This window comes from Festucalex cinctus, chromosome 10, assembly GCF_051991245.1.
Source record: "Festucalex cinctus isolate MCC-2025b chromosome 10, RoL_Fcin_1.0, whole genome shotgun sequence".
NCBI classification, from domain to species: Eukaryota; Metazoa; Chordata; class Actinopteri; order Syngnathiformes; family Syngnathidae; genus Festucalex; species Festucalex cinctus.
This window is the reverse complement of record NC_135420.1, coordinates 25,331,807-25,359,719: the sequence shown is the minus strand read 5'-3', so window position 1 is coordinate 25,359,719 and position 27,913 is coordinate 25,331,807. Positions and strand designations below refer to the sequence as shown.

At 39.3% G+C, this 27,913-nt stretch overlaps 1 protein-coding gene across 2 annotated transcripts in view; it reads left to right on the top strand.

The window, feature by feature from the left end:
• Window positions 1-27,913, top strand: part of sema6bb (sema domain, transmembrane domain (TM), and cytoplasmic domain, (semaphorin) 6Bb) — a 179,056-nt gene that overhangs the window by 109,057 nt on the left and 42,086 nt on the right. Inside the window, exons 7-17 of one of the 2 annotated variants that reach the window (XM_077535551.1) lie at window positions 2,683-2,784; window positions 6,150-6,240; window positions 7,561-7,680; window positions 8,219-8,307; window positions 8,919-9,136; window positions 17,872-18,003; window positions 18,981-19,130; window positions 19,259-19,291; window positions 20,984-21,163; window positions 22,591-22,731; window positions 24,225-24,302. In XM_077535551.1, the coding sequence (XP_077391677.1) occupies window positions 2,683-2,784; window positions 6,150-6,240; window positions 7,561-7,680; window positions 8,219-8,307; window positions 8,919-9,136; window positions 17,872-18,003; window positions 18,981-19,130; window positions 19,259-19,291; window positions 20,984-21,163; window positions 22,591-22,731; window positions 24,225-24,302 (1,334 nt within the window). The remainder of the gene's footprint in view (window positions 1-2,682; window positions 2,785-6,149; window positions 6,241-7,560; window positions 7,681-8,218; window positions 8,308-8,918; window positions 9,137-17,871; window positions 18,004-18,980; window positions 19,131-19,258; window positions 19,292-20,983; window positions 21,164-22,590; window positions 22,732-24,224; window positions 24,303-27,913) is intronic. The other variant, XM_077535552.1, reaches the window with a different exon arrangement.

Genomic DNA, 27,913 nt, shown 5'->3' with positions numbered 1-27,913 from the left:
CGACGACGTCTGACTTTATCTGTGATTATTAAAGCCACAATATACGGCATGTTAGCTTAGCTAACCAATAGCTTGCCAAACAGTTAAGGGAACAACGAGATTATTTGATTTGGATTAAAACATTACACTTTTGATCAAACGTGAACGTGACAATGCAAGGTTTGCAAATCAAAGGTACGAGACACACCGATTATGACGTCTGACGTCTGTGATTATAAAAGCCCCAAAGACTGCTAAAATATGGCATGTTAGCTTAGCTTAATTGAGTTTAGCTAACCGATAGCTTGCCAAACAGTTAAGGAAACAATGAGATTATTGGATTTGGATTTAAAAGATGACACTTTTGATCAAATGAAAATGTGGAAGTAACATGCAAGGTTCTCAAATCAAAGGTACGAGACAGATTATGACGTCTGACTTTAATCTGTGATTATAAAAGCCACAAAGACAGCTAAGATACGGTATGTAGCGAAATTGAGTTTAGCTAACCGATAGCTTGCCAAACAGTTAAGTGTTCAACTGAGAAAGCAAAGAAATAAACGATAATGTGATTGCGAATGTGTTATTATAGCCAACTACTGCGAGTCCAGTGCTAAAACCGCGATCTAATTTAAGTGCAGATACTGAGTACAAAGTGGCTAATGTGTGAATATATATATTGTGGCTGATCAACATTATTAGGCTTGATTTTTGCCACATTAAGCTCACATAAACGTAATTAAGTTTTGTGACAGTGTTTTGGAAGATTCCACTTTGTGAGCAGTTTTCAAAACTAAATAAAACCCAAGTGCCGATCAGTATCACGCACGTTAACATGGAGCAGAACTCACGCAGGAAGCCAGGTGGTGTGCGTTAACGGGGAGGGGCGAGGGGGGAAGTAGCACATCACTGTCACTCCACAATGTGTCACTTGGTAAATGGCACCTCATACTTGACACCACACATCGGCATCGAGCGAGCGCTTTTTTTTTTTTTTTTTTTTTTAACCGGTGAAATTGAGAACCCCGCCGAGACCGAAGCGGGAAGTTTGATGGGGGGGGTTTCGAGGGGCGGCAGCATCTGGCTTGATGTTGACAGCTTCCATTTAACTGAAAAGGTGGTCGTCGTCATGACCACCCTCCACGCTGATGTCATCGGAAGCCTGCTGAGGTCTGGGGCAGGGGGGAATGTTGAAACAAGGGTTGGAAAGGGGTGGACAATTTTTGGTAAAGTTATGATAAGGTTCCGGTAAATTTCCATTTGTATTTAGGATTGGAAAATTTTGCAAATATCCCATATTTGAAACTTCCCAAGGGAATTAAGTAATATGATGGAAAGGTATCATATTCCAGCATTCATATAAACATTTTTGTTTTCTTTTATTCAGCCTGTAACTACAATTTTTCCCAAATGGTTCATAACTCAAAAACGACGTAGAGAACAAACTTGACTAGACGAGTAAAAATGAGAATGCATCGAGAATCACGAGATGCACAGAGGAACAGCGGTAATAATCCGACAAACGCACACTTCTCGGTTTGTCTTAAATAGACAGTGAATTGATCGGATTGGCTGTGGCGAGACATGTGGGTAACAGGACTGACAGGGGAATTATCTGATTGGCTGTTGACCAGAAAAAGAGATTAAAGATTGTTGACATCACATAGCTCCTGACATCACATAGCGTTTTTTTTCCAGTTGAAACCAGATGATGGTTACATCTGTTCAAAACAGACAACTTGACCCAAACTTAACCCTGGCATGACCCAGTCATGACATATGGTCTCTGATATTGCAAATCTTCACTTATTGTATGTGAGTAAAAAGTCATTGTCGTGAATGGTAATTGATTATAATTTAATTGGAATCAATAATAATTGCCCGCCCTGCAAACAAAACAAAAAAATCTCTAAAACAATGTAAACGACATCTAAAATTATGTAGGTTTACTTTGCTGTAATGTTAACGCGTCAGCGCGAGCGCGTTGGAAGTCATTTGTCATCGCCAACTGCAGATTAACCGGAGTCATTTGTCTCCATCGGGCACCGTCGGCTGCGTCGCGGCGCCCGTCGGGCTCCTCGGCGACTTTACGTTTCAACAGAATGATTTTTGTCGTGCGGCTCCATCTACTTTTGAAGTGTCACGGTGAAGAAATTAGCCCCGGATGCCACGTTTGTTTTTTTAAGATCCCCGAGCCGGTTTGGATTACAGGCTGTCAATCAATCGCCGGCTGCGCGCTCGCGAGCGTCTTTTGACACTCTCAGTCTCGACAGGGCCGCATTCAACGAGATTGACAGCGTTAATGGTGAAATAATTCCGCACATCAGGCGAGTCAAAAGCTTCATTTCACTGAGTTGTTTAGATAATCACTGCAGAGTTTGTGCGCACTTTGGAGGAAGCTTCTGCTGACTGACAGACAGTAAATATGCGGAATGATTTCAAGTTTTCCGACGTGCATTCCGGTGGCGTTCAGCGGCGAGCTTTCGAGGTTGTTCCTCCCTTGCCCACTTTGTGACCTTGCTATACGGGGTTCATTTGCTTTTTCTTTAATGTATGAGGAGTGATTCATCGGCCTGAGAATGTAATGACCCGTTTGAATGAGATGACCTCGCTGTCAATTGGTGCTATAAGAATAAAATGGACTTGACTCAACTGAAGAACTTTCTTGTCCTTTTTTTTTTTTTTTTTTTTGTCGCCCCACAGGATGAATGTCGGAATTTCATGAAAGTACTCCTCAGTCGGCCCGGCGGCGGCCTGTTTGTGTGCGGCACCAACGCCTTCAACCCGCTCTGCGCCAACTATACTGTAAGTCGCCGATAAATGTCGTATCTGTTTGCCTCTGATGACACACCGTAATTATTATAAAATAGTTTGACATCATCCCGCCTCCATCCACTCGCTGAGAATTTTTTTATCCTCATGTCAATCTGTTCCTGTTGTTTGTTTTCTGAAAATATACCCATCATTAGTTTCTAACTCATTCAAACCCAAAAACATGTAAATACGTTTTTTGATACTTTGTTGTAACATTTGTACTGTTTTTAAGTTTAGTTTTTTAATGTAAGAGCATACAGAAAAGGCTTTGATGCAGCTTCTGACATGAAGAGGTGGCTTAAAGCAATGGTAGTTATTACAAAAGACGGCCAGCAAGTGGCAGCAGAGTATAAGAGATCAGCCAGGGCCGTGTTGCAACAAGCTCTTTTTCCCAGTGTTTTCAACAGGTTTGTGAATAATGATGAAACTTAGCTATATTCTAATGCTAATTGCTGCAAAACACAAACAAATGCAAACAGTTTTTTTTTCTCCCGATGAAAGAAGAGACTTTAATCTTTATTTTGGTTGGTTCCATGTTTTTATAGCAATAGAACACAATATTCTGTGGGCCTTGCAAAATCAGTCAAAATCCAGTAAAACAACCGGGAGCGAAGGATATTCATTCAACAAAAATGGCTGGAAGTGAATGAGTTAAATAACTACAATGAGCAAAAATCTGTGAATTTACACATTATTATTATTATTTTTTAATACTCTACAATTCCTACAAGATTGTGGCAAAAGTCTTGAGTGAAGATGCATCTTGCGTTAAGATAGTCCGCTGATGTGGCCACTTTAGAGCGCCTTGTTGTTGGACATGAGTGCATGCACATCACTAAGAGAAAGAGGGGAGAATATTTTGAGAACTCCAACTTGACAGCCAGCATGTGGACGGGGGCTTTCGGGCTGGCGTGAGTGCTTTAGAGCGCCTCGTTGTTCGCCACAAGTGCATGCGCATCATCTAGAGACGGGTAGAAGAGTGAGCAGGCAGAAAATATCCAAAAAGATATTGTTCACAAAAACATCAGAGAAGGTTGAGAAACTGGATAAAGCCAGTATTTAAAATATAACCAAGAATTTCACGTTTATTTTTTGCTTCACGGTTGCGTCACCTCCAATTGCGTGACAGCAGATGTTGAAGAGGCGTACGGTGAATGAGTATATGTGAAGATATGAGTCATTTGTTTCTCTGCTTGGGGGGGAAAAAAAAGTGAATTAATCAAGGAGAAAATATGAAGTCAACAAGGTTCTGCTAACAAGTGTTGACTAACCCGACCGCGTCAATTTGGCCTCTAATTATTTTCCTCCCCTTCCCATTAGTCGAAGCACTCCAGCGTTCTTCATCTTACCTCAATCCATCAGCGTGTTACCTGAATTAGCTTCCCAAAAGCCACCTCTGCTCCGCAAACTTCAAACCGCCGCAAGGAAACGGCACATAAATGAGTCATCGGCTTGGCCGGCGATTGAATACTAAATGTTGGATCAAAGTCGAAATACTTTGATTATTAAAAATCATTTTTCATGCCTCACATAACGAGCGGCGGTGAGCCGTCGAGGATGTTATCTGTCAGCCGCTAATGACGCACCTGATTGCCTCGTTGTTCCCTTCCCTGGGGGCTAGTTAGCAATGCTAGCGACTGCTTTATTTATAGCTGTGCCTAATGCAACAATGCCGACTGCTTAATACCATATGCTAATCCTTTGCATATTTTGTTGTTCACTATTCATAAACTCAGTCACTTTTTTTTTTTTTTTGCTCTCTTTTTAAAACGCGACATTTTGAACATTTTGTACATTGTTGCTAGTCCTGTGGTCCCGCTGGGATAAATATTTTAAGACTAGTGTTGATTGGAATAGCTAAAGCTAGCAATGCTAACCGCTATTCTTAACTCTTTGACTGCCAAACGTTATCCAAAAAACTGGACCATTTTCTCTCATCTTTCAAAGCAAACAGAATATTGTGCGATAAGATGACATGAATATAGTATATACCATATGAAAGATTGGATTCCATTCTTTCATGAGAAAAAAAAGTATGTTTCTACCTTATTCCATTCTTTAGTAATCACCATTTGAAATTAGGTCATTGCAGTGACATGAGCGAAAATACAAAAATATTAAGAGAAAAACAAGCTTTTTGTGAAAAATTATTATTTTTTTGCACAACAGTGACTTTGACACTAATATTTTGTTTAGCGACAAGGCAGCGCAGCACAAGACGTTGCGCTGCCCATTGAGAGAGAGAAAAACAAAAAACAAAAAAAACGTAATAAATGTAAATTAATGTTTTTGGCAGCATTCATTAGGATTTTAGAATACGTCATTAAATGTTTTTGGCGGTCAAAGAGTTAATAACAACCTTTTGCAATCAGCGAGTCGACCGTCCTTGAGTGGCTGATTGACGAGACGCCAAACGCATGAGCAGTCATTAGTTGATTTTAAGCTTGTAAACCAGCCGTATCAAACATACGGCCTGCGGGCCGGATCAGGCCCGCAAATGGGTTTAATCCGGCCCGCGATAAGATTTTGTAAAGTCAAAAAAATTTCACAAGCAGTCCTCAGATGAGCAATGCAACTTGTACGGGGAATCGTCGTCCTGGATGTCATTATTTTACACACAACTTAAACTACGTTTTTTTAAATTATTATCATTTTTTTTGTAATCATTCACCGACATAATCGTGTTAAATACGACACAAATTCAATTACTGGTAGCACAAATAGATATGACAAGGATTAATGTGCTTATAACAACATTAACTGTGCCACGCAATGCATTCTGGGAACAATATGTATGCGCAACAGCTCGATTTAACACGTCCGTATACCGGCAAAGTGTCGCCGCGTTCCATTTGCATTCGTGTTATTTTTCATAACAACATGATTACAGTTGAGTTTTGTAATTTAGGGCTTGTCCACAAATCTGCGTATAAATGACGGGAATTGTTTTTAAGTTATATACCGTTATTTTATATATACCGATATATTTTCTTCCTGAGCTAACATGAGTTTGACACCCCTGCTTTAAACGTTAAGTAAAGTTGGCGAGTCGACTAATTGACTAATCGGTTCAATCTCTTGACACGTACACGGATTATTAGTGTAGGAAATGATGTGCTTTATTTGCGGACACCTTTTATCCATCCCATGTGTGCGCGTCTGTATTATTCATGTGCAAACGTGTGACTCTCTCGTTGTCGTTATTGCGCCTAATTGCCAGCACTGAATCACGAGTGCGCACACATGCTAACGCCCTCTAATTGTCATTCTCCTGTGACTTGTTTTTCATACGACGTTCATATTCCTGCTGATTGATGCCTTATTGTGTATGCATGTGTGTGTGTTGTGTGTAACAGGGGGACACTCTGGAAATGGCCAGCGACCCCGTCAGCGGGATGGCCAGATGCCCGTACGATCCCAAACACGCCAACGTGGCTTTGTTTGCAGGTAAACGTGACGTGTCGCGTTATTATTATTATTATTATTTTCCCTTCTGTCGTCTTCCTAATGACTTGAGTGCATATCATTAGGATCCTTCGTTGTTTGTCACCAGGCTGGATAATGGGCCTTTTATTATGCTGGGCTGCGGCTTTCTTCCGTTTACTTAGCCGCATTGTTTGTTGACTTCACTTGATTGAACACTTGACACAATATCATTTAGCAAGCCTTTCTCGAACATTAACTTCTTGTCATATCTGACGCATTCCAGACCCAAACGCTGTTGTCGAATGTCCATAAATAAAATACCATAAATAAATACTGCTTTTAAATACATTATGAATTTATTTGATACAACTAGTTTCATCTGCTGCTCAAAAAAAGGAATCAAATTTGATCATGTAAAAAAGTTGCTTTCTTACCAAAAAAAAAAAAAAAATGCATAAGATGTATACAAAAGAATGTAAAATAGTATTTAAGAGGTGGAATGGCTATAATATATATGTGCCTTTAAGGGGCGTGGCCTATTGAGCTGGATTGGACTTGCGCTGTTAGTCTGTGAGTATCTTGGCGTGAGCTGTGGCCTACAGCAGGTCTTTGCGAATGTTTTCATTTTCTGTTTGTGTTGGATTGGTCAAGAAGTGATGCATTGGTGACATGGGCTCTCCTTTCCCATGTGTGAGGCCATTACAGAAAGCCATTTTGAACATTTGACTTAAGAGTGCTCCAACCTACCTTTTTGGGGGGGATAGGGACCGGACTGGTCTGGGAATAACAAAAATTTGCATAATTGACGGCCATTGTGAATGCACTGGAAAAAAATAAAAATAAATTACACCATGTACCCACCACCAAAAAAAATAAATAAAAAATCTGGAAAAATATGGGAATAAATCCCCCCATGAAAGAAAATATCAGGGGAAAACCAGGAATAAATCCATTAAAAAAAAAAAGGAAAAAAAATGGGAATACCTAATGCCTAATAAGTATTTCCCACCAAAAAAAGGGGTCAAAAAAGGATATATATATATATATATATATATATATATATATATATATATATATATATATATATATATATATATAATCCACGAAAAGGTGACAATACTGTTTAAGCAGAAATAAGCGTTTGCCAAGCCAAACCGTTCATATTTGGAGCCCACTGTAAAACATTCCGCCTTGAGGGTTGCAAGCATCAATTTAAGTGTCTTTCGAGTATTTTTGCTGGCAGCCCAAATTACTAACTTGTCTGTCACCTGTCTGCGTGCGTACTTGTGTGTGTGTGTGTGTGTGTGTGTGTGTGTGTGTGTGTGCGCACGTGCGTCACAGAGGGAAACCTGTTTACGGCCACCGTGACAGACTTTCTGGCCATCGACGCCGTCATCTACCGGAGCCTCGGGGACAGTCCGGCTCTCCGCACCATCAAGCACGACTCCAAATGGTTCCGAGGTAGCTTCGTGCATACGTGCGTGCGTGCGTGTGTGTGTGTGTGTGTGTGTGTAGGTGAAGTGTGTCATTTTGTGAAGAATCATGAGTATTGTAGGACGTGGAGGTTCTGAGCGTGCCCCCGGCCTTGACAACTTTATGTTGAGTTAGCAGCTGCTCGGACCGGCCGCTCGCACGTCCCTATTTCACCGGGATAAGGCCGTAAAAAGAGCGGCTATCAGGCCCCTAGCAGGAACCCGTTGCTAGTATAAATCCAGTGACACGTCAGGGCGCCGTTACACACTTTTTCTCGGGTGTGAAAATCCACATGGATTGTGTCTTCTCATCCGTGCGCACAAGCGAACACAATATTTTTCCCAGGTTCACTAAGCTTTTCGTAGTAACAAGCCGATTTTGACGAAGGAAGGAGTAGAAAGTCCAGATATTTGTTTTTAAAGCTTGCTCAGAAAAATTATTACTCAACTTTCAAGTAAATTGACTTTGGTCTACTGCTTGCATGTGTCCAATAGTTTCATCTGTGCTTTTCTCCCTTCCAACGTAGAACCTTTCTTTGTGAGCGCTGTGGAGTGGGGCCCGCACATCTACTTCTTCTTCCGAGAGATCGCCATGGAGTTTAATTACCTGGAAAAGGTAATGAGAATACGTTAGAGTACAGTATGTCTTCATCCACTAACCCACTGAGGGTGTCGTCATTAGGGATGGCCATTTGCTTTCAATGACAAGATTAATGAACAATTCATTGATGTTTTTAAAAATATATCTGCTTTGCTGCCAGCGTCATATTGCGCCTAATAATGCTGTAATGTTGAACATCTTTAGAATGAGTTATGATGCAATCAAATGTACAAAAGTCATGCATATCATTTTGTGTCCTTTGCTTTAAGTCTCTTATTTTTTTGGTCATATTTTTATTTTTATTTATTTTTTAATCATTTTAAAAATGATTTTATCAATTTTTTTTCTTTTTTCTTTTTTCTTTTTTTTGGGCAGATTTATTTTATTCCTCATATTTTTCCCCTATTTTTCCCCAGTTACCTCCTAAGGAAAAAAAAAGAAAAAAATAATTTCCAACAAATACATGTTTTTTCTTTTTATTTCATAGATTTAGTAAGTTAAATATGACTAATGCAATTATGCATAAGAAAAAAAAAAAAAAAAAAAGGACAAGAAAAAAAAGTTGGGGAAAAAATAAAATAAAATACAGCATCAACTCATCCATTGTCCGCAATGTCCGGCTGCAGGTTGTGGTGCCCCGTGTGGCCCGGGTGTGTAAGCGCGACCAGGGCGGATCTCAGCGCGTGCTGGAGAAGCAGTGGACGTCCTTCCTGAAGGCCCGACTCAACTGCTCCGTGCCGGGAGATTCGCACTTCTACTTCAACATGCTGCACTCCACCAGCCCCGTCATCAACATGCACGGCCGCGACATCATCCTCGGCGTCTTCTCCACACCGGCTAACAGGTGATGTTTATTATTGCCGCTGTGTATGTGTATTTATATGTTTTTATTCACAGCTTTTGTTGTTGTTTTTTTTTTTTTTTTTTTTTTTTTTTTTTTTTTTTTGCAGTTGTGTTCTATTTTTTGTTCCACTTTGTCAGGCTACAGTTTCCCCCCTACGTTTAATGCCAAGATTTGTGTGTTGTTTTGGTATTTTTATTTTTTTTTCATCAGATTAATCAGAATTTTTGTCTGATTTTTATTAGATTTATTTCTCACATATTGTTATTTTTAAGGTCCAAGTTATATCAGGATTATTTTTTTTTGTTTATATTTTTGGGGGGGACAGGGTTGTCAGTTTTTTTGGGGGGGTTTTCTCGCCATATTATTGTGGTTTTGCCCCACTTTTTGTCAAGTTTTCTTTCACCAGTAATTTTTGCCAGATTTATTTATTTATTTTTTTTATCAGATTTTGACATTTTCTTGTCCTTTATTTTTCGTTCCAGTTTAGGGTTTTAAACACAGTTTCGGGTTTCAAATGAGGGTTGCCATTACATTTAAAGTTTATCAATCAATCAATCAACTTTATTTATATAGCACCTTTCATACATTTAAAATGCAACTCAAAGTGCTGGACATCCATAATGCAATAAAATAAAAGAAAGAAAAAGCCCCCCCATCCCCATGATCGTACCCACAGACACACCCAAAACCCAACAAACACATGAAAACCACAACATGGCTGGGCACAGATGTACCCTGTAAGGAAAGGCACCCAGGAGGAGTTCATCCACAGTGAGATGGATGAAGACCAAGCATCCCTCTCACTGTGGAGGCTCCCCCATGAGAAAACACTGGAGCTAAAAATTTTATAACTACCAAATAAAAACATTTAAACACTAAAAGAAAACGGTTAAACACGATAGAAAAAATAAATAAATAAAAACAAAGCTACAGGACAATATAGATTAAAAGTTAAATAAATAAAAGGGGATAAAAAAGTAAAAATAATAATAAGTAAAATAAAATAAAATAAAATAAAAATAAAAAAGGTCAATCAAATGCCAAACTAAAAAAGTAAGTCTTAAGCCTCCTCTTAAAAACATAAATATTCTCTGCAGACCTGATGCTCTCTGGCATGCCATTCCATAGGTGAGGACCATAGTGGCTAAAGGCAGCTTCACCATGTGTCTTGGTCCTCACCTTTGGAATAGTTAAAAGGCCGCTGCCAGAAGACCTCAGAGGCCGCGAGGGGTAATAGGGTAAAAGCAAGTCAGATAAATAAGATGGGCCAAGACCGTTAAGACATTTAAAAACTAATAAAAGCACCTTAAAATCAATCCTGAAACGCACGGGGAGCCAATGCAGCGATTTTAAAACTGGTGTAATGTGCTCCCGCCCTCCGGTCCCCGTCAGCACACGTGCAGCTGAGTTCTGAAGGAGCTGTAGGACTGAAATATTCTTTTTGGGAAGACCAGAGAGCAGGGAATTACAATAATCTAAACGACAAGAAATAAAAGCATGCATCAGCACCTCCGTGTTGGCCTGTGAGAGAAACGGGCGGACTCTGGCAATATTCTTAAGATGGTAAAAACCGATCTTGGCTACATTTTTAATATGAGGATTAAAAGTTAGCTCAGAGTCAAAAAGGACGCCCAAATTCTTTACACATTGCGTGGGTTTAAAATCTTGTAGTTTAGGTAAAAGTTTCTCTCTCTGACCTTCAGGACCGATGACTAAAACCTCTGTTTTGTCCTGGTTGAGCTGCAGGAAATTTTCTGCCATCCATGACTTAATATCTAAAATACAATTTAAAAGGGTATCAATAGGCCCCATGTCATCAGGTGACACGGCGATATACAGCTGTGTATCATCAGCGTAACTGTGGAAGTTGACGCCGTGTCTCCTGATGACTTCCCCAAGGGGAAGCATATAAAGATTAAAAAGTAATGGGCCTAAGATTGAGCCTTGGGGAACCCCACATTTAATTTCATGGGTTTCAGAGGAACATGTATCCATACTTACAAAGAAATATCGGTGTGTGAGATAGGAATAAAACCAGTTAAAAACTGTACCAGAGATGCCCACCAGGCTTCTAAGTCTGTTTAATAAAGTGTGGTGATCTACTGTATCAAAGGCAGCACTTAAATCCAGTAGCACCAAGACTGTAAGCTTTTTCATATCTTCATTACACCTGATATCATTTAAAATCTTTAAAAGGGCAGTCTCGGTACTGTGGTTCATCCTAAAACCAGACTGATATTTCTCTAAAATATTATTTGTATCTAAAAATGAATTCAATTGAATAAAAACAATTTTTTCTAAAATCTTACTTAAAAAGGGTAAGTTGGATATAGGTCGATAACTATTAAAACTGCTGGGGTCCAAATTGCTTTTCTTCAGAAGGGGCTTCACCACCGCCGTTTTAAAGGCGGCAGGAAAAACACCCGTCTGAAGAGAGCAATTGACTATAGTTAAAATCTGTTCCTCAAAAAATCCATAAAATGTCTTAAAAAGTGATGTGGGAATCGGATCTAAAAGGCAGGTTGTTGGGTTGACCTGGGAGAAAACTCGACCAAGTGTCCTTGCATCAACCAGGGTAAAACTTTCCAGTGTTTCCTCAGGTAAAAGTGACTGTCCATATTTATTAAAAATTATATTTTGATCAACTAAAAGACTGGACCTAATGCCATCAATTTTACTTCTGAAGTGGTCTGCAAAGCCATCACAGAGAGTGTTTGATGGAGTCTGTGATGGCTTTTTAAAATCAGGATTGGTTAAAAGATCGAAAGTGGAGAAAAGAAATTTAGGATCTTTTGAATGAACTGCGATTAAATTTGAGAAATAAGATATTCTTGCCTGTTTGACTGTTTTATTGTAGGATTTAAGTTGTTCACGTAAAATTTCATAATGTATTGAAAGTTTAGTTTTTCTCCACCTCCTTTCAGCACACCTGCATTTTCGTTTTAATTTTTTAATCTCGTCATTTCTCCACGGGGGAATAGTCTTTAATTTTATAGTTTTGGTTAAAAGTGGAGCTACTTCATCCAAAGTTGTTCTTAAGTTCTTATTAAAATTATCAACAATAAAATCACATGAAGCAGGTAGAAAGTCTGCAGGGATTCTCTTAAGATTCTCAATAAAATTTGCAGCCACCTCAGAAGTTAGGTAGCGTTTCCTCACTGTTCTCACCGGGGCATCCTGATGATTAAAACTGGCGATGTTAAAAAATACACAATAGTGGTCAGACACAGCCAGGTCAACAACAGAGGACACACCAATGGACAGGCCATAGGTTATGACCAAGTCCAAAGTGTGTCCTCTGTTGTGAGTCGGCTGTGTGACATGCTGTTTAAAATCAAGACAGTTTAAAAGGTTTAAAAATTCTCTGGACAATGGGTCCGAGATATTATCAACGTGGACATTAAAATCGCCAGTTACTAAAATTCGATTATAAGTAGTAAGTAAAATCGATAGGAACTCTGAAAACTCACTAATAAAAGAAGTAGAATGATGGGGAGGTCTATAAACTAAAACACAGAGAATAGGAGGATTGCTACAAACAAAAGCATGATACTCAAATGATAGATAAGTATTAAAAATAACTTCCCTTGAAGCTAAAGTGACTTTAAAAATTGATGCAGTCCCACCTCCACGTTTACCATCCCTGTTAGAAAATAAAAAGTTAAAATTGGATGGGCAAGCCTCGGTGAGAACAACTGGGGCATCTGTGCCGAGCCATGTCTCTGATAGAAGAATACCTTCTAGGTTGTTGTCTAAGATCAGGTCATTTATAATAAAAGTTTTGTTTAAAAGAGAGCGCACATTCAGCACAGCCAATTTAATGTTTGTGCCGAATGTGCGCTCATAGTCACAATTAAAAGAATTGTTAACATATAAAAGATTATTAATGTTAAAAATGTTTTGTTTGTGTGTGGGGGGAAATCGTCTGCCTGTGATAGTAGAAATTGGGAAACTGTTATCTGTATGCATTCTAACTGTAGTGACTGTACTAATTGTAGGAATTGGATACAGAACTTCAGACACCGAGGGGGCAGTTAGTCATTGACGAAACACATGTAACGAATAAACAATGTTCTCGGCTAATTTCCGAGCACCGAGTATTGAGGGGTGAATACCATCATTTCTAAAATAAGATGCCCGCTCCCAAAACAAATTAAAATTATCAATAAAAGACATATTATAAAAACAGCATTCAGACTGTAGCCAAGAATGGAGGCTCAAAAGTCGGCTAAAGCGCTCGCTTCCTCGGCCCAGAGTAGGAATCGGACCCGAAATAAAAACATGTTTCCCACAGTCTTTAATGGGAATGGCGGAATAGGGTTTCAAGGTATGATTTCAAATTAGGGTTTGACAACTTTGTTATAGTTTCAAAGAAGGGTTACGGTTGAAAAGCAATTCTGCAGCACTATTGGATACTTTATATTACTTAATCACTCTTTACTTTATATGTTTGTGTATCCAGTACAGTAAATGTATATTCAAATTAAATTCATTGGGTGTTAGGTGGCCCATAGTGATGATTGTGAGAAGGAGGAGGAGGAGGAAATGAATGCCAGAATGTCCCGCTGGTCCCTTGTGCCCCACTGCGCTGGACAAATTGCTTCATCTGGCAGCACACAATGAAAGCTGCCGAGAAACCTTGGCGTGCTGTCGCAGCCTTTCGCTCATGATGCCCTCATGTAACACTTGCCACGCAAACACTATATATCTATCTATCTATCTATCTATCTATCTAGCTAGATAGCGATAGCGATAGCTAGATAGCGATAGCTAGCTAGCGATAGCGATAGCGATAGCGATAGCTAGCTAGCTAGATAGCGATAGCTAGCTAGCTAGATAGCGATAGCGATAGCTAGATAGCGATAGCTAGCTAGCTAGATAGCGATAGCGATAGCTAGATAGCGATAGCTAGCTAGCTAGATAGCGATAGCTAGCTAGCTAGATAGCGATAGCTAGATAGCGATAGCGATAGCTAGCTATCTAGCGGTCTATCTAGCAATCTATCTGTTGCTCTCACTATATTTAGTGCTATAATGAAATGTGGTAACGATCGTCGATGACTGAAATATGGTGTTTGTACTTGGTTACTTCCTCCCACTGATGTTTAGTCAGCTGAATGTGATGTTAGTGCTTGTTTGTTTGGGCTTTAAATGTGGAGGGAATGGATTGGGAGAGGGAAGAAACAAGCGCAAAACCTGCCGTATCCTGAGAGTGGCAGAGCATGTTTGAATGTGGTCCCAGAGGGTGAATCTTGAGACTGCGTGACGTCCACCTGAGAAAACAAATCAGGAGGGCAAAGAGCAGGTGGAGAACAAGTCTGATGGGATGTAACAAATGTGAAGTCAAAATAGAGGAACGCCACAACAAAGTCTTTCAAATAGAGATAGACTTTAATTTTATGGATATTTGCTGCTTAGAATTGTTGGAGCATCATGTGACTCAATGTTCAAAGTTATTTTTGTACCGTGTTCCATTTACAGTGGTGTCCTGATATGAGTTGAATTTGTTCCCTAGCCATGCGTTGAAAGCAAAATGTTTGTATTTCAAATCTTTCCACGTTGAAATTAATTGAGAATCCATTCGTCGCTTCCATCTCTCCAAAAAAATGACCACCAATTTTTTTTTCTGTTTTTTTTCTATTTTTGCTGGGGGGGGGGGGGGGTTGTAACTTGTTTTGTTTTTTTCACCTTTTTTTTTTTTTGTCAGGGTCTTCTTTTTGCTATATTTTGTCAGCTTTTTGAAAATTATTTCTTGCCATTTTATTTCTAAAAGGAAAATATTTACTTCTGGCAGTTTTCACCCCATTTTTTTTTTTTTTTTAGTCCAATATGTACATTTTCATCGGTTTTGGTCTGTGTTTTTCGTTGATTGTGTTGATCTAAATTTGAACGCACACAATTACATTTGAGTCCATGCCAGACATGTCTGTAAATATTTGATTATATATTTCCATCTGACAACACTGAAGAAATTAAACTTTGCCACAATGTGAGGTAGCCAGTTTACAGTATTTTACATTTTCTTACCCCTCAAAATTACTCGGCACACAGTGATTTATCTCTAAACTGGCAACAAAAGTGAGTGCACCCCTAAGTGAAAATGTCCATTCTTCCTGACACTGCCCACTTACATTGTAGCAGTGTCATTTCTTCAGTGCTATACAATAAAAAGTAAATTAGAAATGAATTTCTCAGATTTCAACTCACAAGACAAAGTGGGGGGGAAAAAAAAAAAAAAAAAAAAAAACTCAACCAGGCGACACCCGTAACTTGAAAACCTCATAACACCGTATTGGGTCCTGAGTAAATCCGAATGTCATTCTGGTCATGGCTAACCTCAAATTCATTTGAGCCCTCGGGGTAAGAAACGTTATCCTTATTTTGTCGGTTATAAAGTTGCTGATATCCTCATCGCTAGTTGCCTGGCAACATCACGGAGAGGACTTCACAGGAAGTCACTTATTGTAGCCAAGAGCCAGACCCCCGCACCCCCCCCCCCCCCCCCACCTCTCTCTCCCCCTCCAGCAAAGCCACAACATATTGTTCTTATAATTCACCTTTACAAGATGTGACATGTTTCCCTTTGAGAGGCGATTCTTTATTGTTGTTTGTCTCACTCGTTATCTGACGCCCACCTCGCAGCTTCCTTTTCAACCCAATCACGCGAGTTGGGATGGCTGTACAAGGAAACTTTGGACATTTTGTCATTGTAAGTGCTGTTTAGGTTTAATACAAGTTAGGGATGATCAGGGGTGCATTCATTTTCAGTGACTATAGGGGGAGGAAAGAAAGAGTGAGTGTTTTCATGCTAGGGTTAAAAATTAGGGTTTGTAATTAGAGTTTCGAAGCAACGTTGGTATTACAAGCCTGGTTTAAATTTTCGAATGAGTCAGGGTCTCACATTTGTGTTTCAAGACAGTCATGGTTTCAGATTGGATTTTAACTCATTCAGTGCCATTGACGGCTATACACGTCAAAGATCCATTTTTTACTGGGGTGGCAGTGAATGAGTTAATGGTTATAAAAAATAATCACTTGACAGCTCTAATTTTTGTTAAAAAAAAAAAATTATCAAAATCAAAGTATAAGTACTCTTACACCCCCGTGTGGCCGTTTTACAGGAAATATAAATTAGAAGCAGAAAATTGCTATTAATGTCATGCAATTTTAAGGTAAAATACTATATTGGGATATATGTCTTCATTTAAAATGATCTGTTATTGTTTTACGGAGAAAATTTATTATAAAAAAAAAAAATCACATTTTTAAAGTAATTAACTGATTAAAATAAGAGGAGGATGAGCGAGTGTGCAGTGGCTCAAAAAATGTTCAATATGTGCTTTCTACAATAAATGTAGAAAGAATTAACACACAACAGGTGTTCTTCAAAAAAAAAAATTTGAAAAAGCCTTTTTGATTAGGTGATTAATCGAAATTGTAAGACGTGATTAACTCATTCAGTGCCATTGACGGCTATACACGTCAAAGATCCATTTTTACAGGGGTGGCAGTGAATGAGTTAAACCATAGTGAAGGTTTCAAATTAGGACCCCAAGACCGGGTTAGTTTGAAACAATAGATGAGGGTGGTTTAAATTTAGGATTCAAAGTGTTGGTTAGGGTTTGAAAGAACGTATAGATTTCAAGTTAAAATTTCAACCCCGTGTTGAGGTTTCACAGTTGGGATTTAAGCCTTAGATAGGGTTTTAAAGTAGGGTATTAAACCAGGAAACCAGGAAGTGTGATGATTACAAACCTTGGTTCGGGTTTGAAACAATGTATAGGTTTCAAGTTAGTTTTACTCACTCACTCATACAAGCTTGAGTGAGTGGGGGAAAAAAAAAAATCCGTGCGTGGTGTCAAGTTGCCGCGGGAGTGACGTCATGCAGCCGATAAATTTGCCCGGCCCCGTCTGGCGACAGTAAGTGACAATCTGCGCTTGTACGGAATGCGAGTACTTCCGACACCTCTGTTGTAGCCACCAGTTGCAGATGTCTGAGGTCCGTCGTGTTTTTTTTTGGCACAAACGGGCGCGATTCGTCATATTTTGCGAACGCCAAGCAGGACATTTTGAATTTTCCTGACGCTTCACCCAAGGTGGTCCAATTTTCAGTGGGCGTGGTCGTGCGGGGTCCACAGTGTGGTTCACGTGCGGGCTGTGCACAGATGTGTCGCTCCCCCATGACCGGGTTCATCGCCAGTTAAAGCGTCCCCGTGACTCAGCAGGCGTTGTTGTCGGGCTTCATTTCCTTCCCGCGAATCTCGTTCCCCTCCCGCCGGTTTGCAAAGGGGAGGAATAATCAGCCACTCATTTCCCGTTATGTTTTATTTTCCAGAAATTCACGCCAAGACGCTTCTAATCTCTCTATTGCATCCAGCGCCTGTCTTCTTTTTTTTTTTTTTTTTTTCTTAAGCCGCCGACTTGACAGGTTCCATCTTTGCCTGTCATTCCGTTTTGCTCTCTGTAACAATTCCCTTTGTTTTCGAGCACTGACTGTGAAAATATGAAAAGCCCAAATCCAATTTGTCGTCTTTTGCTTGGGTGTCTGTCCTCGTATGGTGCCCGCAAGCCTTTTTTTTTTTTCCCCCCCTTTTGTTCCTCCACTTGGGAGTGGAGTTGTTATCTACCTTTTTTTTGTTCCCAGTCGTTCATTTGCCACCAAATCATGGCTTTGCAGAAGCTGGAAAAAAAGGTCCACTTGAGTGGAGCGCTCATTTTGTCCGTCTGTCCTCGCAGCATCCCCGGCTCGGCCGTGTGCGCCTTCGACATGGAGCAGTTGGCCGCGGTGTTCGACGGCCGGTTTAAGGAGCAGAAGTCGGCCGATTCCATTTGGACGCCCGTTCCCGATGAAGTCATCCCCAAGCCGAGGTGAGCGTGACTGGAATCGATTAGTGCGCCGTGTGATCGGCTTTACAAAATAATTCAGTCGAGCCCTGATGAGTTCCAGATAGACGAAAATCCACGATACTTTTAAATCAAGTACATTTTACCCTTCCCACACACTTGAAACTTATTTGAATGCTTAAAAACAGACTTCAATTTATTAACAAGTATTGTGTCACAGTTCCAAATAAAAGACAAAGTGTGCAGCTGTCTGTCACCCCTAATTAGTCCACTGCAAAAGTGACACGTGAAACAAAAGAACATTTACGATACTCGTAAAATGTGGTGAATAACGAGACCAAGCGAGTCATTTCGACTCTCCGCGACAAAACTGACAACTTCACACATCAAACGTCCTCCCGATGAACCCTGTGAACCCTGGATAAGTCCCGCCCCCTACCTCAAATGTAGGCTAACCTAAACCGAACCTTTACATTGTGTCAGACAAGATTATTATAGTTAACAAAAACTAAAACTAAAATTGAAAAATTGTTCATTAAAGAAATGACAAAATAAAAAAAAAATGTAAATAAAAAAATAAAAAGATTTTTTTTTTATTAAAACAATTTGGAAATACATGATTTTAAATTTATAAAACTAAAACTATAATTATAACGAAACTATCCTTTGTTTTGTTTTGGGCTTTTTTTCAATATCATACATTTTAAATGTACTTATTTTGGTATTACTGTTTGGCTGTACAGAAGAATGTCATTTATAGTTTATTTTACAATACTTAGTGAAAATTTCCCAAACTATTATGTAACATGTTTATCCTGCACTTGACAAATGCTCCTTAAAAACTAATGCTAAAACTAATACAACAAACTTGCAAAACTATGCATTTTCAAAAAATAAAACTGAACAGAAACTAACAAATTAAAATCAGCATAAATATTACAATAATTTCACCGTTTTAATTCTGTGGCATATTTTTGTTTTTTTTATTCTTGCCTTCTCAGACCGGGAGGCTGCGCCGTTCGGGGTTCCAGGTTCAATTCGTCCAACTCGTTCCCCGATGAGATGCTGAATTTTGTCAAGACTCATCCACTGATGGACGAGGCCGTCCCGTCACTTGGACAAAGGCCGTGGATCGTCAAAACCATGGTCAGGTGAGATCAACGAGTCCCTAATACTAATCCGGCGCTACCTTGACTTTTCCTTGGCGTTGGATTCCTTCCTTGACCCAAGTTCCAAACCGCTTAACACACAAATGATCTTTGTTCCCTTTTCTTCTTAGAGGTGCAACACTGGATGTAGGTTTAAAAACCAGGTAAGGGGAGTGTCCTAAAATGTGTAACCCCTTTCAAACTGCCCGCCTAAAACATCTGCATGCCATCAAAGCATCATCGTTCCAAGAACAATTCAGTCAGCCGATGTGTCCCTGCTAAATGCACCTGTAGTTGATAGATACATCCCATGATGCATTGCACAGCTGCCAAGTTGATAGATTATTTTTACATTTTTGAAAATGGCCTTCAGTTAGGTTTTAGTGCTTTTTTTTTTTTTTTTTTTTAACAAATATTGACCGACATGGAAGCATGTTGCATTCACTTGAAAAAAAAAACCTCCTGTTTTTTTGGGAGCTTTGTTTTTTTTTTTTTCTTTCTTTCTTTTTGAGTACGGTATTTTTTTTTCTTTTTCTGTTTTTCGGAATATTTTTTTTTCCTGTTTTACTGAATATTTTTTTCTATCATATATATATATTTTTTTTCCAAAAAACAGAAAAAAAAATACTCCGAAAAACAAAAAATTACTCCGAAAAACATTATTCGAAAAAACAGACAAAAAAAATTATTCGAAAAAACAGAAAATAAAAAACTATTATTAATATTATTAATAAAGTAATTTTTTTTTGGACCACTGAACTCCAAAAGACTTCCAATCCACTGACCTGTATATATGACTGGATTCGCCATTAGCCCATACACGCCAGTGCAAGCTGGTGAAGTCACAGGGCGGCCATCTTGTTACTCCTACGTCGCGAGCAGACTACCGTATAAACTATACGGTATACGTACAGCTGAGACATATACAGCTCGTAGGCAGTTAGCATAAAGCCGGAGGCGGCGTGGGGGGTTTGTGCCGGGGTGGTCACTATTTTTATTTTTGCAGTAGCATCCATTTTGCCAGGTCATAGTCGTGCTATTTGATTGACAGCCGACAGTGAGGCCTCATTTTATATATGTGCGGATTTTTATTTTTAAATCGTGCAAATATGGCAAGAATGTGAACAACATTCTTCTTCGTAGTGTGTCCAATTGAGATATTTTCATTTTAACAGGACTTTTAAAACTGAGTCGCTGCCCCTAACTTATGATTGCCTCCGTGGAATAAAGTGTCTGTTTTTTTTATGGCACATAAACAATAAGACGATTGAATAAATGGCGGCCGTCTACACTCGGTTACTCCATCCCTCACGGTGACGTACGCGCGGCAGTAAAACTTTGCATTCCCGCTTATCTACCTCTAAACACAATCCATAATCTCGTAAACAATTATGTTTCCCCTCACAACATAAAAAGGGATTAAGCCGTCCAAGTTTGGCGGGCGAGACACAACGTTGAAAGAAATGGAGATGTTGAAAAGAAACGGAGCGAGGTTATTCCGGAGGACGCGTTCCATCATCTGCCGCAAGGAAGCGACACTGTCGCTCATCCACCGGGGGGATTACGGGGGGGGCGGGACCAGATAAAGCGGCCACAATGAAGCACAACATAACTGCTGGAGTCCAGTTTACGCTCCTCGTTTTTGTTTCCGAGACAAGCCCCGTTTGTGTAATTAACGACCCGGCGTCTAACCTAATTAGTGCACAATGCAAATCTCATCAGCATTTCTAATTCCTTCCATTCAAATCCCATATTGCATGTTGGCCTTTCGACGCACAATATTTCATTTCTTGAGAAATAAATGAGCCCAAACATGAGGTTGTTTTGTTTTTTTCCCCGCTCATTATTGTGCGCAGGTACCAGCTGAATAAGATTGTGGTTGACTCGGAGGCCGGGCCGCATAGGAACCGCACGGTCCTGTTCCTGGGCTCCAGCCGGGGGACCGTCCTCAAGTTTCTCATCATGCCCAACCAGGACAACACGGTCACCAGCAGCAACATCTTCCTGGAGGAATTGGAGGGATTCAATCCTGAAAAGTAAGACTATTCATCTGGTTTTTTTTCCAGGCAAATGATAATAATAATAGGAAATATAGGAAAAATAGAAATCGGTATCAAGGAAGTATGTTGGCGTGATGCAATTACATATAGCACATTTCATACACAAGGTGCTTCACTTAAAAATGTATTTAAAGGCATTTACAAACAAAAATAATTCAAAACATTTAAAAGCAAAGTCAAGAATGATCATTTGGCCATTTTTTCACTTGGTCTAAATACGATCACACCGATGGAGTTCCGGAAATTCCTTCTCGAGTTACATACGTGCCATCTGGTTTTGATGAGCACACCCAGAAAAAGATCAATGAAGATAAAAGATAATGTTTACAAAAAAGAAGTGGAAGAGGAGGCCGTTAATTGTCACCCCGGAGGGCAAAATTGATTTAAGACTAACATTTTTTGACATGCAATCACAATCACGTAGAATAGGATGTATAAACATGCGCAAAACCCACAGATATGGATGACATCCGTGTCCAGTGAAAAGTGCCTACATTAGGATTGGAGCAGTTGGAGCTAGGTTTTTTTTTTTTTTTTTTTTTTTTTTTTTTGTAATAGGTCTCTTTTATACGACCGCGTATTAGGGTCACGTAGAAATATATTTATTTTTTTTAGAGGGCGGGGGCAATATAAAATTGCAATTTTTAATAATATGACGATTTTTTCCTCATCGTATTGCCCCCGCCCTCTAAATATAAATATATATATATATAAATATATATATATATATATATATATATAAAAACGTAGTTGACGTCAATTAACGTTATTGACAGAACTCGTTGGGATTTCCGTGAACGTTAATTACCGTTCTTGGCAGGAAAAGAGTTAATAATACTCACAGGCTTATATTCTTTATCCTGTGCAAAGAGCAACTAATATTACTCAGGCGTCATGAGCATAGTTGCTACCGTATGCACAATCTCAATTGAAATGAAGCAAAAACATGTTGATCAGTTTATTAAATTGTGTCATTACTGTGTTTTTTTCTCAGCAAAAAAAAAAAATGGAGAAAGTGGAGAAAGATGACTTAAGATTTGAGTGTTTTGGGTTACGAGCGCTGCTAATAACTTGCATCTCAAGGCACCACTGTTTATTAAATAAACTTGACTGGACCAGCATAAAAGGACACGAATCATATACAAACGATAAAGCTAATGTGGCGCTTGGGGGATCTCCCATCTGCACTTTGAAATAATACCGAGCACTTGTACTGTAGAACAATCAGCAGAACAACAATAATGCAGACGAGCCCTCGGTGGTCCTCTTGACATTTACCCGCTTTTTTTTTTTTTTTTTCTTCCATTGTTTTTTCATTGACTCACTGGCTACGTTTTTCCTCCCTGATTAAAGGTAAAAGATGACCTCATGCATTTGTATGTGTGCGTGTATTATTGTTGCAGGTGCGCCGGTGACTCTCCACTGGCCAGGCAGCTGTTGTCTCTGACTCTGGATCGAGCCAGTCACACGCTCATACTGGCCTTCCCATCCTGCGTGGCGCGAGTGCCCGTCGCACGCTGCCAGCTCTACTCGCGATGCATTAAGTCAGTTGACCGCTGCGTTACTACGCGCACGCACGCACGCGCATATGCGCACCCAAAGTTATCATAAATGTTATTAAAAAATTAAACAAAAATATAATTTATGTAATATTGAAAATACAATGAATTAGAAAGTAAAATGTAACTACAAACTGTAATAATTGAAAGTATTTTTTTAAATATACTTTTGTATTTTAAAATATAATAAATTAATACGATTACAGTTAATATCATGTGGAAAAAAAAATTGAGAATACATAAACAATAATAAAGTAATATAAAGTAATTAACATAAAAACGTAGTATTCCAAATAGAATAGTTGCACAAATGAAATACATATTCCCCTAAAACCCAAAATACAGTGTTCCCTCGTTTTCCGCTGGGGTTAGGTTCCAAAAAATACTCTCAATAAATGAAATCCGCAAAGTAGCTAGATTTATGTTTTATATTTACTATAAATGTTTTAAGGCTCTAAAAACCCTCACCACACAGTTCAGACACTTTTCTCATCGAGGCATTTACTTTTACTCACATTTTTTTCACCTTCATAAATTTTATTCAACTCATTCAAACCCAAAAACGTATAAATACGTTTTTTTTTTAAAAACTTTGTCCTTCCCTACCAAAAACGTATTTATACGGTTTTTATGTTTTCTCTATGCTAGAGCACACAGAAGGCTTTGATGCAGCTTCTAACCTGAAGAGGTCACTTAAAGCAATGGTATATGTGTGGCCAGCAGGTGGCAGCAGAGTATAAGAGATCAACCAGGAACATACTAAAACAAGCTTTTTTTCCCCCAGTGTTTTCAACAGGTTTGTGACGAATGATGAAACTTAGCTATATTCTAATGCGAGTTGTTGTAAAATGAAAATAGATACAAACATAGAAATAACTAATCTTTCTTTTGGTAGGTTCCATGTTTTTAGAGCAATAGAACACAATATTCTGTGGGCCTTACAAAATCCGTCAAAATCCAGTTGATTTAGTGAAAATATGTGGGAGTGAATGAGATAATAGGTACAGTACTGTAAAAAAAAATAAAATACATACAGAATTACACTAAAAAAAAACCTCAATACAGCGAGACAGCAAAAAGTGAACCGCATTATAGCAAGGGAACACTGTATACAGTTTTACATCAAACGCAGTGTGGTTTTATTTTATTGCACTTGTGTTTGCCATATTTGTTATCTATGTATTGTGCGACAAAAACTAAATATTTACATCAGCAATGACCAACAAAAATGCATGTCCAAATCTTATCCTCCCCCCAAAAAACTTGAACTGCATTCCCATCCATTTGCATTCTATGTAGCTATGGGTGAAATTAACACAGCTGTAAAATCCTTTTTGGAAATTCACATGCAAGCAGGGAAAATCAATCCCCAAATTCATTTCATGCTTGGAAAAAGGATAATGAAGCTAAAAGAGGCGCTGGTCTATTATCGCAATCCAATTCTGCTTGCGAGTGTGACGTTACGTTTTCCTGTGCAGGAACTGCATCGCCTCCAGGGACCCGTACTGCGGCTGGACCAGAGGAAGCACCTGCTCGTTCCTGCGGCCCGGAACCAGGTGACGAAGCACCGCAAGCTGCATTTTTCTCCGTTACTGTGAAACGCTACTAGCTTTATGCTAACATATCACGTGAAACGCCATAGACGGGCTGATATAAATTAGCATCGATGTTATGGTGATTATAAAACAGGGGTGTCCAAACCTTTTCATTTGAGAGCCACATAATATTATGAAGAGAAATTGTGTTTAGTCCTAACAATTGTACAAATAATTTATTTGTACTTTTGCATATTTAGAAAAATGCTACAGTATATAAACCAATTTATTTGTAATATGGCAGTAGGGTTATTATAGTTTTGGAATTTTTCATTGTTGTTAGTTTTTATTATTTTTCATGGTGGTTCTGTTAGTTTTTATTAGTTTAGTTCTTTAAAAAAAATACTTAGTTTTAGTTTAGTTTGTTGGTTTCAGTATTAGTATTAGTTTTTTTGTTTTGTTTTTTTAAACGTGTATTACTTGTGCGCAATATTTAAAAAATGTCATCTGAAGGTGCTTTTCTATTGGCTGCTGACGTCACTTTTGTGTGACATACTTTCAAATGTCATTATTCCGGTTTATATTCAAATAAATCAACAAAAAATTCACATTTAAAATCATCCCCAAAGGCTCATTGCATTAAATTAATTACCAAAGACTAAAACCAAGGACATGTTTGCTATAATCATAGTTAGTTTTGTAAACATAAAATGTAGTTTCAGTTAGTTTTTGTTTTCTAAAAAGCATTTTCGTTTTTATTTTATTTTGGTAATAATATTGTTTTTTGAATTTTAGTTTTTGTTTTTTTTCATTAGTTTTAGTTAACTAAAATAACCTTTAATGCCACCTGGTTTTCGATACCCTCCCTTCTTACTTTGACCATCTCCAAACATTTTTGTTTTGTTTATTTCATGTGAACTGAGTCAAACGCCATTTTTAGCATATGTCGCGAGCCACTGAAAAATGGACGGCGGGCCGTAAATGGCCCCCGGGCCGTAGTTTGGACCCCTCTGTTATAAAACATCCAACAAATGTGACTTTAACATGCGTGAAGCAGCAACGTATATAAACAGAGCTTACAAAAATGCTCACAACTAGATACAGCGGTTATAAAAAGTGTACACACCCCTTTCCAAAAAGGGAAAGCCTACCAGAACAACTGACCTTCTTTTGAAGTTGTGTTCCGTCTCAAATTTTTACATGAGTAACGAATGAACGCGATTGGTTCATTCTGAACTGTATTTTCTTTGTCTCGCGCGTTCAAGTTTATTTCCTGGCGTCGCACCTGCGATGACATTTTTTATTATTATGGTCTGGAAGTCCTGCTTTGAGAGGAACATCTGTGCTGTCTTAAGTGGCTTGTCAGTCCCGCTATTGGTTCAAGATGTCTGTTGCTACTACCGCACAATGCTGCATCTTCTTTCACTTAGCAGAGTATATTTGTGTGTGCGTGCGCGCTCACCTCCACTGCCGTGTCCCTCCTGCGCTCGGATCACACGGATCAGTTAGAAGCTCGGAGAACACGGCTGTAGAGGCAAGAAAACAGACAACACCGGTGTAAGGACCACCGCGGGCTGTTAACTCTTTCACTGCCAGCCCAGTAAAAATGGATCTTTGACGTGTATAGCCGTCAATGGCACTGAAAGAGTTAAAGACCTTTTTGTGTCGGCCGCCCTGATTTGATTCAAACGAGGCCGCTCCGCTCGCCGATCGATTCTGCTTCCGGTTACGTTGAGATTCCTCCGGGCGGGATGACATGACGCGAGCCCGACTTTTGCGAAGCGAGGCCGGAACGGGTCCTGTCGTGATATTGAACGCTTGACAAGGCGTCTGGCAAGTTTTGAAGTCGAAAAGGCGGTTGTTGAAGGGTTGAGCAGATCAGTCGACGAGGTGACTGAAGTTGATAATCTCGTAATAATGTGGAGTTGTCGTTTTGTTTGTGTTTATATTATTTGTTTCTATGCCGCTCCATTGAAACATGGCTTGATGTTAGTCCTGCAGTTGAATGACATCACAGATTAATCGACTGTCATCACATTATCTCATTCACTCTCAGCCATTTTCACAGAAGCAACCCCCTTCATCTCCAGCTGTTTTACTGGATTTTGACTGATTTTGCAAGACCCACAGAAAATCGTGTTCTATTGCTATAAAATCATCTATCTGTTTCCGTTTTGCAGCAATTGGCATTAGATTATAGCGAAGTTTCATCGTTATACACAAATCTATTTAGAATTGTGAGTAATTGAGCTTTTTTTTCAACATGGCCCTGGTTGATCTCCTTTGCTCTGCTGCCACCTGCTGGCTGTTTGTGTAAAAACTACTTTTTTTTTTCCAACCGTTCTTTTTAATTGAGACGCTGAATCAAAGCCTTCTGTATGCTCTCGCATTTAAAAATAAATAAATAAAAAATGTATGACTACATCTTTGGGACACTTAAAACATTTAAAATAGAACGTATTTATACGTTATTGGGAGCGAAGGAGTTATAATCGACTAAAAAAAAAAGTCTTTCAACCCCTAGAGAGAGAGAGAGAGAGAGAGAGAGAGAGAGAGAGAGAGAGACAGACGGAGAGAGGGAGGGAGAGAGAGACAGACGGAGAGAGATAGAGAGAGACAGACGGAGAGAGGGAGATAGATAGAGAGAGAGAGCGAGACGGAGAGAGAGAGACAGAGGAGAGAGACAGACAGAGAGAGAGAGAGAGAGAGAGAGACAGACAGAGAGAGAGACGGAGAGAGAGAGACAGACGGAGAGAGGGAGAGAGATAGAGAGAGAGAGACAGACAGACAGACAGACGGAGAGAGGGAGAGAGAGACAGACGGAGAGAGAGAGAGAGAGAGAGAGAGAGAGAGACAGACAGACAGACAGACAGACAGACAGACGGACGGAGAGAGGGAGAGAGAGAGTTGGAGGGGAAAAAAAACACTGTTGCCACCAAAAACTGAAAAGTCAAAACACATCAAAATTAGACTTATCGACACATACTAACGATCAACCTTGCCCAGATGTGCCTTAAGTCTTAAAATTCATCCTTGAGTTCGATGTTTGTTTTTTTGGGGGGGGTGGGTGAATCAGCACCAAACAAGAAGAAACTGTTTCTTGTTTGATAGCCAAAATTTTGATGTGCCGCCCGAGTGGTTGAAATGGCTTCATTAGTGCAAATTGTATCTTGAGGGACAGAAATTGATTGCAACGTTTATTTGTTCAGATTCTGTTTCTTGTCGGTACGAAAAACAAGTCAGATGTTTTTGAAATATTAATTAATTAATATATTTTTGGCCACCATTTTTTTCCCCATCTAATGAATCTTGCGGCCTTTATGTGTTTGAGCAGAGTCGCGATGAGGCGCGGCGGAGTGCTACTCGGCTCTGTTTTGGCAGCTGTGTTTTCTTTTTCGTCGGTTGGCTCTCATTTCATCTCCGCTTCCTCTCGCCTGAGAAGTTGGTTGAAATGTCGCGGGGCGACGAGAGTCACTTCAAGCGCCTTCCTACAACGTTCAAACGGCCGCCGAGAAATCTGCCTTTACAAAGATAACAAGCGGCAGTTTGTATTTATATACTGTATGTATTCCCTGTTGTTAAATAAGGTCACCAAAATATTCAAAGCATCTGTCAGCAGTTGTAAAAAAAAC